The 13,151-nt window shown below is 64.9% G+C and overlaps 3 protein-coding genes across 4 annotated transcripts; 2 read left to right on the forward strand and 1 right to left on the reverse strand.

Moving 5' to 3' along the window:
- Positions 1-5,648: 5,648 nt before the first annotated feature.
- Positions 5,649-8,077, forward strand: NANOS3 (nanos C2HC-type zinc finger 3; the record flags this gene model as incomplete). Its single annotated transcript, XM_038126316.1, has 2 exons — positions 5,649-6,770; positions 7,509-8,077. A coding segment is annotated over one exon (1,089 nt), but the record flags the coding sequence as incomplete, so codon positions are not given.
- Positions 8,078-8,251: 174 nt separating this feature from the next.
- BRME1 (break repair meiotic recombinase recruitment factor 1) lies at positions 8,252-9,469 on the reverse strand. Of its 2 annotated transcripts, none has more exons than XM_038126440.1 (4): positions 9,360-9,469; positions 8,656-8,714; positions 8,484-8,555; positions 8,252-8,405 (listed from the first exon to the last, which is right to left on the reverse strand). In XM_038126440.1, the coding sequence occupies exons 1-4, from the start codon at positions 9,438-9,440 to the stop codon at positions 8,300-8,302; spliced, it is 318 nt and encodes a 105-aa protein (XP_037982368.1). In that variant the 5' UTR covers positions 9,441-9,469; the 3' UTR covers positions 8,252-8,299. The 2 variants fall into 2 exon arrangements, with proteins under 2 accessions (XP_037982368.1, XP_037982367.1); XM_038126439.1 differs by having other exon boundaries at positions 8,484-8,558.
- A 1,870-nt stretch (positions 9,470-11,339) lies between these two features.
- CC2D1A (coiled-coil and C2 domain containing 1A) lies at positions 11,340-12,984 on the forward strand. Its single transcript, XM_038126438.1, has 6 exons — positions 11,340-11,467; positions 11,694-11,764; positions 11,898-12,048; positions 12,131-12,231; positions 12,473-12,606; positions 12,679-12,984. The coding sequence occupies exons 2-5, from the start codon at positions 11,753-11,755 to the stop codon at positions 12,548-12,550; spliced, it is 342 nt and encodes a 113-aa protein (XP_037982366.1). The 5' UTR covers positions 11,340-11,467; positions 11,694-11,752; the 3' UTR covers positions 12,551-12,606; positions 12,679-12,984.
- Positions 12,985-13,151: the final 167 nt, after the last annotated feature.

Consider the following 13,151-nt stretch of genomic DNA (forward strand, 5'->3'; position numbering starts at 1 on the left):
TCATTGCCCCATGGAGAGGGGATCATTGCCCCATGGAGGGGGGATCACTGCCCCATGGAGGGGGCATCCGTGCCCATAGAAAGGGGGATCAGTGCCCCATGTGCCCCAAGGCGAGGGGATCAGTGCCCCACGTGCCCCATGGAGAGTGGGCTTCATGCCCCATGGTGAGGGGGATCAGTGCCCCATAGAGAGGGGGATCAGTACCACACGTGCCCCATGGCGAGGGGATCAGTGCCCCACAGGAAGGGATCCCGGTGCCCCATGGCATGAGGGCTCAGTGAGCCACGGTGCTGTGTGCCCCACAGAAAGGTGGTTCCCTGCCCCATGGCATAGGGTCTGTGTGCCCCACAGCACAGGGACTGTGTGCCCCATGGCAATGGGGTTCGGTGCCCCATGGCACAGGGACTGTGTGCCCCATGGAAGGGGGCTTCGGTGCCCCAAAAAAGGGGGGTCGGTGCCCCACGGCACACCCCACATGGAGCATCTCCCGTGCCCCACGGCCGGGGGGCCGGACGCCCCACGGCGATGCCTGCGTGCCCCGTGTCCGTGGGGCGCCACAGGCCCTGGCGGGGCCGGGGGGGCCGGGGGGGGGGCCGTGGGTCACCATGGCGATGCTGCACACACAGACATTAAACAGAGTTTTATATCGGAAGTAGCGAAACCACAACGCGTCACCGCTGCCGCGGCGCCAGCCCTGCCCCACACCCCACGGCCCTGCCCCACTGCCGGCCCTGGCACACGCCCCCTGCCCCACAGACTGCCCCACAGCCCCCCTGCCCCGCTGCCAGCTCTGCCCCACTGCCCCCCTGCCCCACAGCCCCCCTGCCCCACTGCCGGCCCTGCCCCACAGCCCCCTAAACCCACCTGCCCTCCAGTGGTGGGGCAGGATGGGCACCCCCAGTGCCCCCAGTGCCTCCCAATCCCCCCCAGTCCCCCTCAGTGCCTCCCAGTGCCTCCCAGAGCCCCCCAGGCCCTTCCTGGTCCCGCCCCACATCTGGCAGCGGTTGCACATCTGGCACAGAGCACCGCCCCCCCCCCCCCCCCCCCTTTTCCAGCTGCTAATTTTAAACCCGGGACCCCCCCCCCCCCGGGCCCCCCTGGCCCCACCAGGGTCGGGCACGGAACGGGGACGTGGCACGGGAGGGGACACGGGAGGGGGGACACGCAATGGCACTGCCAGCACGTGGCACACCTGCGCACACCTGTGCCCACCCGCCCGCCCGTGTACGAGCCCACGGCAGGGCCGCGGTGGCCGCCTCAGCTCCCTGCCGGCCCCGCGGTGGCCACGGCGGCCGTGCCGGCACCGTGGGGGCACTGTGGTGGCACCGTGCTGGCACCGTGCCGGCACCGTGGTGGCCGTGCCAGGGCTGTCGGTCACAGGTAGCCGCGGTGGCCCTGCCGGTGCCGGTGTGGCCGCGGTGGCCCCGCGGGCTCGCTGCCGGTCCCCGCGGGCTCGCGGTGGCCCTGCCGAGGCCCCGCTGGCGCCGCGGTGGCCGTGCCAGGGCTGGCGGTCACAGGTAGCCACGGCGGCCGTGCCGCGGGTCCCACGGTGGCCCTGCCGGTGCCGGCGCGGCCGCGGTGGCCGCGCGGGCTCGCGGCGGTGGCCCCGGGCTCGGCGATGCCCTTTCTAGGCAATGGCAGCGGCCGGGGCAGCGCCCACGCGCCGCCGGCGCATTCGGCGCATTCCTCCCGCCTGAGTCAGCCCGGCCCGAGCGGCGGCAGCGGGGCCCGGGCGGCGGGGCACGGCACGGCACGGCACGGCACGGCACGGCACGGCAGGGATGGCATGGAACAGCACGGCAGGGATGGCAGGGCATGGCAGGGATGGCATAGAACAGCATGGCACGGCACGGCAGGGCAGGGATGGCATGGAACAGCATGGCACGGCACGGCAGGGCATGGCAGGGATGGCATGGAATAGCATGGCACGGCATGGCAGGGCATGGAACAGCACGGCACGGCACGGCAGGGCAGGGATGGCATGGAACAGCATGGCACGGCACGGCAGGGCATGGCAGGGATGGCATGGAACAGCATGGCACGGCATGGCAGGGCAGGGATGGCATGGAACAGCATGGCATGGCAGGGCAGGGCATGGCAGGGATGGCATGGAACAGCATGGCACGGCATGGCAGGGCATGGCAGGGATGGCATAGAACAGCATGGCACGGCATGGCAGGGCAGGGATGGCATGGAACGGCATGGCACGGCAGGGCAGGGCATGGCAGGGATGGCATGGAATAGCATGGCACGGCATGGCACGGCATGGCAGGGCATGGAATAGCATGGCACGGCACGGCAGGGCATGGAACAGCACGGCAGGGCATAGAACGGCACGGCATGGCACGGCAGCAATGGCACGGCATGGCAGGGATGGCATGGCAGGGCATGGAACAGCATGGCACGGCATGGCACAGCATGGATGGCAGGGCACTGACAGGGGTGACACCAGCGTAGAACAGGGCACAGCATGGCAGTGACACGGGTGACACCAGCACAGCATGGCACAGCACGGCATGGCATGGCACGGCCTGGCAGGGCACAGACAGGGGTGACACCGGCGTGGAACAGGGCACAGCATGGCAGTGACACGGGTGACACCACCATGGAACAGGGCACGGCATGGCAGTGACACAGGTGACATCAGCGCAGCACAGCAGGGCACAGCATGGCAGTGACACGGGTGACACCACCATGGAACAGGGCACGGCATGGCAGTGACAGGGATGTCCCTGGCACGGCAGTGACACGGGTGACACCACCATGGAACAGGGCACGGCATGGCAGTGACAGGGATGTCCCTGGCACGGCAGTGACACGGGTGACACCACCATGGAACAGGGCACGGCATGGCAGTGACAGGGATGTCCCTGGCACGGCAGTGACACGGGTGACGCTGGCGTGGCACGGACACAGACGCGCTGGCACGGCGCACGCGTGGCACCGCGCTCGTGTGCCCTGGCACTGGGCAAACTGGGAGCACAGTGTGGGCGGGTGGGGGGCACAGCTGTGGGTCGGTGGGTCCCCAGTATGGGTCAGGGGTCCCCAGTATGGGTCAGGGGTCCCCAAGATGGGCCAGTGGTCCCAATATCGGTCAGGGATCCCCAATACGGGTCGGGGGTCCCCAACACGGGTCGGGGGTCCCCAGTACGGGTCAGGGGTCCCCAGTATGAGTGGGGGGTCCCCAACACGGGTCTGGGGGTCCCCGTGCGCTCCCGCCGCGCTGCCGCCGTTGCCTGGCGACGCTGTTTTGGCGGGGCTGAGTCACCGGCCGTGACTCACCGGCGGTCCCGGGACCGGCACCACCGGGCGGCGCCTCCGGAGGCGGAGCTGGCCCCGCGGGGACCGGGGCTTGCCCAGGGGCGCGGCCCGGGGGTGTCCCCTGAGGGGGGAGGGTCCCGGGGGGGGGGGGTGTCCCCCGGTGGGGGATGGTCCCGAGGGTGTCCCCCGAGGGGGGAGGGTCCCCGGGTGGGGGGGGGGGAAGGTCCCGGGGGTGTCCCCAGAGGGGGAGGGTCCCAGGGTGTCCCCCGGTGTGGGAGGGGGGTGCCCGACCCCTCCCAGGGGTGATAGGGGGTGATGAGGACCCCCCCAACCCACCCTGCACCCCCCCAAATCCCCCTTCCCCCCCGAATTTTTGTGTGTCTCCTCCCCCCCCCCCCCCCCCAGATATCCCCGCGGGGGGGAGGGTCCCCATCCGCGGGCGGGGAAAAATGAGCCCCCGGGGGCCTCCCGGTGCGGCGGGTGGGGGGTCCGGGGGGGTCCAGGGGGGGTGACTCAGGGCCGAACCACGCGGCCGTGACTCACCCCGGGCTGGGACCGGCGGGTCCGGACAAAGGCGCTTTCACAGCGATCCCCCCCCTTCCCCCACCCCCGACACCCCCGCAGACCCCCCCAAAAAAACCTTTGGGGCCCCTCCCGGCTGTTTGGGGGGGGGCATCACCCCCCTCTCCCCGTGTCCCCCCCTTTCCCGGTGTCAAGCCCCGGCTTGTGGGGCCGGTGAGTCACCGGGCGGGGCCGGACCGGGGCGGGGGGGTTGTGGCGTCACCGGGAGCACCGGGAGGAGCCGTGGGGACCCCCCGGCACCCCAAGAACGGGAACACCGGGACCCCGGGACGAGCGGCTTTACCCGCACCGCCCCCCCCCGCCGCCTCCCGTGCCTCAGTTTCCCCGCTCACATCGTGCCGTGCCACCGAGGCGCTGCTCCCCACATGTCTCGGGGGGCGGCTGCTGCGATGGTTGGGGTCCGCTGGGGGGAACGCGGGGGTCTCCATCTGCAGACGCCCCCTCCCCTCCCCGAGCCCCCCCGGCCGGGCGCGCAGGGGTTAAGGGAGGCTGCGGTTCCTTTAAATGGGCGGGGCGGGGCTGAACGGGGCGGGGCCGTGCGGGGATGGGGGGGATGGCGGCCAATCAGCGCCGAGGAGGAGGAGCGTGCGGGTAATGGGCGGGGCCTCCGGGCCAAGCTGAGCCCCGCCCCCCACTCAGCCGCTTGGGACACCTGGGGACACCTGGGGACATCAAAGACACACCTGGGGACACCTGGGGACACCTGGAGACATCAAAGACACACCTGGGGACACCTAGGGACACCTGGGGACATCCCACCCACAGCTGGGGACACCTGGGGACATCAAAGACACACCTGGGGACACCTGGGGACATCAAGGACACATCTGGGGACACTTGGGGACATCAAAGACACACCTGGGGACACCTGGGGACACCTGGAGACATCAAAGACACACCTGGGGACACCTGGGGACACCTGGGGACATCCCATCCACAGCTGGGGACACCTGGGGACATCAAAGACACACCTGGGGACACCTGGGGACATCAAGGACACATCTGGGGACACTTAGGGACACCTGGGGACATCAAAGACACACCTGGAGACACCTGGGGACACATGAGGACATTCCACCCACACCTGGGGACACCTGAGGACACCTGGGGACACCTGGGGACATCCCACCCACACGTGGGAGGGTCTCACAGTTTCCCGTCAGATCCTCTGGGTTTGGGGTGAATCATCCCGGGATCCGGTGCCTGGTCAGGGAGGGATCCGGGCGGGATTCCAGAAGCTTCCCTGGGCAGAGGGAATGCCAGGAGCAGGGGGGAAATCCCACCAGGAGATGGATCCCTGATCCCGCCGGGCGCTGAGGGATCCCTGATCCCGCTGGGATCCCCACAAGAATGGGGAGAGATCCTGGATGGGAGCAGATCCCAAAATCCAGAACGGGGACAGATCCTGGATCCTGCTGGATGGGGGATGGTGTGGGATCCCCTGCCCCACCAGGGATCGATCGATCCCACACCCCTCCAGTGAATCCAGTGGTGAGTTTGGGGTAAAACCACCGGGTGTGTCCGATGATCCTGGGATGATCCCCCCCTGAGCAGGAATTTCCCAACCCCACAAACCCCCCCGCGGGCAGGATCAACCAGGAATTCCCCGAAGCACCCAAAACCCCCTGATTTCCCCCCAAAACTCCCGCTCCTCAAGGATTCCTGTCACGCCCCCCCGGGGCGGGCAGCTCGATCACGGCGTTTAACCGAAATCGCGGTGATTAACCCCAATCCCCCAAAGGCCATGATGGCCGCGCCGCCCCGCCCGTCTGGAGGCGCGGACACCCCGGCGACACTGACCACGCGCGGCGTCTAGGCCTCAAACGGAGGCACCGGGAGCACCGGGAGCACCGGGACAGAGTGCTGGGGTGTCCAGCTCCACGCCACCAGCAGCACTGGCCGCACCGGCCCCACGCCACGCCGGAACCGGGGACGCCAGAAGCATCTGGAACAAGGAGCCGCGTCCAGCCACGCGCCATGCGGGGACCGCCGGGGACACCAGAGGTGGCACCAGAACTGGCTCCGGAGGCACGAGGACGCTGCGGTGTCCCGCGCCACGCTGCGCCGGTGGCACCGGGGTGGCCATGGCGCTGCCACGCGCGGAAGCCGCGGGCCAGTTTGACATGTGGCGGGACTACCTGGGGCTGGCGGCCACGGTGGCCGTGCTGCTCCGTGAGCCTGCGGGACTCGGGGACATCTCGGTGCCACTGGGAGCTCTGGCTCCCTGTGCTGGGCCAGCTCCACGTGTGGGGCCAGCTCCGTGTGTGGGGCCAGCTCCACGTGTGGGGCCAGCTCCATGTGCCAGGCCAGCTCCACCTGCTGGGCTAGCTCCGTCTGCTGAACCAGCTCCATGCCCTGGGCCAGCTCCGTGTGCCAAACCAGCTCCGCACATGAGACCAGCTCCACCAGTGGGACCATCTCCATGCACCCAACCAGCTCCGTGTGCCGGACCAGCTCCGTGTGCCGGACCAGCTCCACATGTCAGACCAGCTCCGTGTGCCAGGTCAGCTCCACCAGTGTGGCCATCTCCACGTCCCACACCAGCTCCACCAGCAGAACCACCTCCGAGCACCGGCCCATCTCCACGTCCCAGACCAGCTCCACCAGCGGAGCCACCTCCGAGCACCGGCCCATCTCCGGGCTCCGTGCCGGCTCCGTGCTCGTTCTGCCAGCACAACGGCGAGTCCCCGGGCGTGTACCGGAGCCACAGCCTGCGTGACGCCCAGGGCCGGCTGCAGTGCCCGGTGCTGCGCAGCTACGTCTGTCCCCAGTGCGGGGCCACGCAGGACCAGGCCCACACGCGCCGCTTCTGCCCCCGCACGCACCGCGGCTACGCCTCCGTCTACTCCCGGCCCGCGCCCGCCAGGAGCGGGCGGAGGAGCAGCAGGACGTAGGCGAGGGAGGGAGGAGCCCGTGCCACCTTGCAGGTACAGGTGGGGTGGGGTGTGCCACGGCAGGCGTGGCACGGCCCGGGTTTAGCCGGGGCTGGGATTCCCGTGAGGAATGCGGCGATGGGATGGAGGATGTCACATCCCCGAGCGGGTTTGGGGTGTCCCGGGGATGGCACAGAGGATGTGGCGCATCCAAAACCTGCGTCTAGCCAGGGCTGGGATTGCTGTGAGGAATCTCGTGATGGAGTTGGAGCTGGTGGAGGGAAGGGGGCACAAATTTTATCCAAACCTGGGTTTATCCCAATTCCTGTGATTCCTGTTTTATCCAAACCTGGGTTTAGCCAGATTCCCGTGAGGAATGTCGTGATGGGATGGAGGATGTCACATCCCCACGCAGGTTTGGGGTGTCCCAGGGATGGCACAGAGGATGTGGCACATCCAAACCTGGGTTTAGCCAGATTCCCGTGAGGAATCTCACCAGGGAATCAGAGCTACCAAAGGGACAGAGCAGACAGGTGGCAGGTGACACCGGGGAGCCACCAAAGGATGGGAGACTCCCTGAGGGTTTCCAGATCCTGGATTTAGGCAGGAATGGGATTTCCATGAGGGAATCTCACCAAGGAGCCTTCACTAAAGGAAGGAGGAGGCACTGGGAAACGGGTGACACGAAGGAAGGAGCCGTGGATTGATCCAGGATGGGATTGCTGCGGGAATCCACCAGGAATTTGGCATTAACCCCGTGCTCCTGCCTCTCTCTCCTGGCTTCTCTTCCAGGGACTGCCCCAGAGGATGAGACCACGGCTTGCAGCTTGGCTGGGACCAGTCTTGGAGCTCGACTGGGACCAGTTTGCCCGGTTTGTGCCACCTCCCGACGCCGTGGCACCCGCAGGAGTCGCTCCGGCCACATCTGGGTGCTGCCAGAGGGGCCAGCTCTGAGTTCTGGGTTTGGTTTGAGTTCTGAGTTCTGAGTTTTGGGATTGGTTTGAGTTTTGAGTTATGAATTTTGGTTAATCCCAAAAGGGCTCGGTGCCCCAGGGGTTACCAGATGTTTTGGGTCGGATTGTGGAGTTTTGGTTAATCCCAGGCTGGGAAGGGGCTGATGCTCCAGGTATTGGAGTAGTTTTCAGATATTTTGGGTTGGGTTGTGGAGTTTTGGTTAATGCCAGGCCAAAAAGGGACTGGGAAGGGGCTGATGCTCCCAGTGTCGGAGCTGTTATCAGATATTTTGGGTTGGATTTTTGAGTTTTGGTTAATCCCAGGCTGGGAAGGGGTCGGTGCTCCAGGTGTTGGAGCTGTTATCAGATATTTTGGGTTGGATTTTTGAGTTTTGGTTAATCCCAGGCTGGGAAGGGGCTGATGTTCCAGGTGTTGGAGCCTTTATCCCATCACCACAGCCATCCCTTAGCGTTTTGGCCGAGTTTGGGTTGCTTTGGTGGGATTTGTTCACCCACAACACCGTGAAGACCCCTGTAGCGAGTGCCGCAACCATTCTCCACGTGCAGGTCGCTTTATTCCCGTTGTTTCCATCAATAAATGATTATTATTAATTATTATTCCTGATGGCCCTACCCCTCTTTCCAGCGGCTTCCCCCGGGCACCGCCCTCCGGCCGCGCCGCGGCTTCGGCCTCCTCAGCAGCTCCAGCCCTCGGCGGGCTCCCATGGCCAGGCGGCTGTGGGGGGACGTGGGTGTCACTCGGGGGGTGCTGGACCCCCAATTTCAGCGAGATCCAGGCGGATTTGGGACTTACTTGAGGTCCGAGAGCTCCCGGATCAGCCCGCGGATGACGTCGCTGGCATCCGCCGGCTCCGCGGCTTTGGCGCTGCTGGGGGAGGAGAACTGGGGCTTTTTCCACTCCCCAAATTGGGAATTCCGGGCGAAATCAGGATTTTGTTCCCCTAGAAGGGTCTGGATGCACCCACCTGTGCCATGGGCTGCTCCCTGTGGATCCGGGGTGGGCCTGGCCTGGGGTGTGCCAAGGCTGCAGGGAAAGAAAGGAGTGGGAGGGCAAGGGGGTGGGGAGGGTCCCAGTTTGGGTGGGGAGGGGTCCCTGGATCCCAGTTTGGGATGGGGAGGGGTCCCTGGATCCCAGTTTGGGATGGGGAGGGGTCCCTGGATCCCAGTTTGGGATGGGGAGGAGTCCCTGGATCCCAGTTTGGGATGGGGTGGGGTCCCTGGATCCCAGTTTGGGATGGGGAGGGGTTCCTGGATCCCAGTTTGGGATGGGGAGGGGTTCCTGGATCCTAGTTTGGGATGGGGAGGGGTCTCTGGATCCCAGTTTGGGATGGGGAGGGGTCCCTGGATCCCAGTTTGGGATGGGGAGGGGTTCCTGGATCCCAGTTTGGGATGGGGAGGGGTTCCTGGATCCCAGTTTGGGATGGGGAGGGGTCTCTGGATCCCAGTTTGGGATGGGGAGGGGTCCCTGGATCCCAGTTTGGGATGGGGAGGGGTCCCTGGATCCCAGTTTGGGATGGGGAGGGGTCCCTGGATCCCAGTTTGGGATGGGGAGGGGTCCCTGGATCCCAGTTTGGGATGGGGAGGGGTCCCTGGATCCCATTTTGGGATGGGGTGGGGTCCCTGGATCCCAGTTTGGGATCATCCCAGTTAGGGATCATCCCAGTTGTACCTTCTCCACTGGGCTGGTCCCTTCCTGCTGCTCCTGGGGCTCGGTGCCGGTGGCTCCTGGCTCCAACCCTGCTGTGGCCATCCTGGAATTCCCACCCTGGCAATTCCCGCTCCCTGCGTCCCCTCCAGCGCTCCGGGCACCTCTGGCACCACCTGGTGACCCCGTGTCCACTCTCAGGGTGCCACGCTCCTCCTGCAGGCCACCTTCTTCCCGCTTTCCTGCTCCATCCGACACCTCTGAACTTCCCTCAGGGGCCGCGTCCATCGCCGTGTCCTCGTGGGCTCCAGAACCCCCTGGTTCTGCTGATTCCAGCTGCTCCTCTCCCGTTCCACCCAAATTTCCCACTCTGGGAATTTCCCAGTTCGGCTCTGGCTGCTCCTCTCTTTCCTCTTTTGCCTCTGGAATTCCTGGTCTTGGTGATTCCAGTTGATCCTCTCCTGTTCCATCCAAAATTCCCACTTTCAGCGACTCCAGCTGCTCTTCTCCTGCCCCATCCATCTCCAAAATTCCTGGTTTTGGTGGTTCCAGCTCATTCTCTCCCGTTCCACCCAAAATTCCCACTCTGGGAATTTCCCAATTTGGCTCTGGTTGCTCCTCTCTTTCCTCTTTCGCCTCTGGAATTCCTGGTCTTGGTGATTCCAGTTGATCCTCTCCTGTTCCATCCAAATTTCCCACTTTCAGCGACTCCAGCTGCTCTTCTCCTGCCCCATCCATCTCCAAAATTCCTGGTTTTGGTGGTTCCAGCTCATTCTCTCCCGTTCCACCCAAAATTCCCGCTCTGGAAATTTCCCAATTTGGCTCTGGTTGCTCCTCTCTTTCCTCTTTCGCCTCTGGAATTCCTGGTTTTGGTGGTTCCAGCGGATCCTCTCCTGTTCCATACAAATTTCCCATTTTCAGTGGCTCCAGCTTCTCCTCTCCTGCCTCATCCCCCTCCAAGACTCCCAGCTGAGGTGATTCCAGGTGCTTCTGCCCCATTCCATCCAAAATTCCCACTTTCAGTGGCTCCAGCTTCTCCTCTCCTGCCCCATCCCCCTCCAAAACTGCCGGTTTTGGTGATTCTCCACAATTCTCTCCTGCCCCATCCAAAATTCCTGGTTTTGGTGACACCAACTCATCCTCTCTTGCCCCATCCTCTTCCAAAATTCCCAGCTGGGGCGATTCCAGATGTTTCTCTTCCACCCCATGGGAAATGCCCTGTGTAGGTGATCCCAGCGCTCTGCCACCTCCAATTTCCTTGTCTTTCCCTTCCTGAAAAATCACGTTTAAAACCCCAATTTGGGGAGTTTTTCCCTCTGTTGGGACCTCGGGATCCATCCCGGCAGGATCTCCACGGGGATCAGCTCCCGGTGTTTCCTGAAGGATCCGCTTGGCTTTGGGAGCGTGGAATTTCCTGTCGCCTGTTGTTGTGTGTGGTGAGGGAAAAAAGAATTTTTTTTTTTAATGGAAAGGAAAAAAAGGAAATCAGTTTGGATGTGGGGAGATCCCAGTCGGGTCTCCCAGAAGGGGGAAAGGACCCCAGTTGGGTCATTGTCAACCAAAACTGGGACATTTGGGTGTTTTCCTTTTACCTGGGATTGGGCGGCTCCTGCGTTTCCCCATCCTGCCGCTATCTAGGGAAGGATAAAGAGCAACCCCAAATTACCTCAGCTCCCCATTTCACCCCACCTCAGCTCCCCTCAGGCCCCGGCAGCCATTTTCCCCTCACAGCCCTCAACGCCCTCACAGCCAAAACGACATCCCCCAGCTCCCCTAAAGGCACAACCGCGACACAAAACCCCAAACCCTCAGGGCTTTAGGTGAAAATCGCGGAATTTCCGCCGATTTCCACACATTTTCCACCTCGGGGCATTCGGCCCACCGTCTCCCTCACGTTTTTCCCGCCTTTTCCCTGCCGGCAGCGGGGCACGCTGGGAGTTGTAGTTCTCCCGCGCCGCGAAGCAGAGCGGTTTTTACGACAGCGGCTTTTGCGACGGCGGTGCTGTAAAGCGCGGGGTGTTGACAGCGGCCGGCGGAGCAGGAAGTGAGTGAGGATAAACCGGGATAAACCGGGACAAACCGGGATAAAACCGGGACAAAACCGCGACAGACGGCACCACCGGGATCGGGGGGTGAGGCCTGCGCACAGCTGAGGGGTGACAGCGCCTTGTGGGGCGCCCTGGGACGCGACAAAAGTCGCGGTGGGGCCTTGAGGGGCGCGCCCGGGGCCTTGTGAGGAGCGGGGGGCGCGGAGATTTTTGGGGGGCTCTGAGGGGGATTGAGGCGTGAAATGCGGCTCGGAGGGGAAGCCGAGGGTTTAAATCAGAGCGGGGGTCTCCCTGTGCTCCCCCTCCCCAGCTCCGGCGGGCGCGGAGCCATGAGCCGAGCCAGGAGGGTCCCGGGCCGAGGGGGCGGCCATGGCCAGGCAGGTGCGTGTGACCCCCCCCGGACCCCTGCTCTGGGTGTTGGGGGGTCCCGTCCTCCCCTCCAGCACTTTGGGGGATCCCTGGATCCCTGGAGCCCCTCCTGGGGGTCCCCTGAGCGCTGTCGCCCCCTCCCCAGATGGGGCTGCTGGCGGATCCCGGTACCGGGGGGGGCCCCGGGGATGTCGCCGGTGGTGGCGGGGACGCGGCGCTGGAGGCGGAGCTGCTGCTGCTGCTGGGGGACAGGGAGGCACCGGCGGGGGGGCCAGCACCCCCACCCCCCCAGCGAGGTAAATCCCCCTCCCCTCCCGCTGGAAGTGCCCCCCAAAATGGGTCCGTGACCCCCCCGTGCCCCTCTCCCCCCCCCCCCAGATCTGGCAGCTGTGGAGGCCCTGGCCCAGCTCTGCCTGCGGGACCCCCCCGAGGAGGAGGAGGAAGGGGAGGAAGATCTGGAGAACGAGGAGGAGCTGCTGGTGAGGGGGGAGGCGCTGAGCCTGGATTTTGGGATCCCTGCCCGGGCTGATACCCGGGGCCCCTGGATTTTGGGGTCCCTGGATTTTGGGGTCCCTGCCCAGGCTGATTCCCGGGGCCCCTGGATTTTGGGGTCCCTGGATTTTGGGGTCCCTGCCCAGGCTGATTCCCGGGGCCCCTGGATTTTGGGGTCCCTGGATTTTGGGGTCCCTGCCCAGGCTGATTCCCGGGGTCTCCGGGCAGGCAGAGCTGCAGGAGGTGCTGCAGGAGGGCTCTGGGAGCGCAGCGGATGCCGAGACCCCGCAGGTATGGCCTGGCTGATCCCGGGGCTGATCCCAATCCTGATCCCAGTCCTGATCCCGGGGCTGATCCCAATCCTGATCCCAGTCCTGATCCCGGGGCTGATCCCAATCCTGATCCCAATCCTGATCCCGGGGCTGATCCCAATCCCAGTGCCCATCCCCAGGGTGGGTCCTGGACGAGCTCCCAGTGCTCCTGGTACTCCCGGTATTCCCAGTGTTCCCAGTATTCCGGATATTCCTGCTATTCCCGATATTCCTGGTATTCCCAATGCTCCCAGGATTCCCAGTGCTCCCGATATTCCTGGTGTTCCCAATGTTCCCGTTGTCCCGGTGTTCCCGTTGTCCCGGTGTTCCCATTGTCCCGGTATTCCCGGTGTTCCCGGTGTCCCAGTACTCCCGGTATTCCCGGTACTCCTGGTATTCCCGGTGTTCCCAGTGTTTCCGGTGACCCGGTATTCCCAGTACTCCCAGTATTCCCAGTGCTCCCGGTGTTCCCAGTGACCCGGTATTCCCGGTATTCCCGGTATTCCCGGTGTTCCTGGTGTTCCCAATGTTCCAGTGTCCTGGTACTCCCGGTATTCCCAGTGTTCCCGTTGTCCCGGTACTCCCGGTGTTCCCGG

Source organism: Motacilla alba, unplaced genomic scaffold, assembly GCF_015832195.1.
Source record: "Motacilla alba alba isolate MOTALB_02 unplaced genomic scaffold, Motacilla_alba_V1.0_pri HiC_scaffold_34, whole genome shotgun sequence".
Taxonomy (NCBI): domain Eukaryota; kingdom Metazoa; phylum Chordata; class Aves; order Passeriformes; family Motacillidae; genus Motacilla; species Motacilla alba.

Coding starts and splice junctions, on each gene's coding strand:
- BRME1 (XM_038126439.1), bottom strand. CDS start 9,440: ATGGCCACAGCAGGGTTGGAGCCAGGAGCCACCGGCACCGAGCCCCAG. Junction 8,715..9,359: donor GGACCAGCCCAGTGGAGAAG/GTACAACTGGGA, acceptor CTTTCCCTGCAG/CCTTGGCACACCCCAGGCCA. Junction 8,406..8,483: donor CGGGAGCTCTCGGACCTCAA/GTAAGTCCCAAA, acceptor GTCCCCCCACAG/CCGCCTGGCCATGGGAGCCC.
- CC2D1A (XM_038126438.1), top strand. Junction 12,049..12,130: donor ACCCCCACCCCCCCAGCGAG/GTAAATCCCCCT, acceptor CCCCCCCCCCAG/ATCTGGCAGCTGTGGAGGCC. Junction 12,232..12,472: donor AGAACGAGGAGGAGCTGCTG/GTGAGGGGGGAG, acceptor GTCTCCGGGCAG/GCAGAGCTGCAGGAGGTGCT.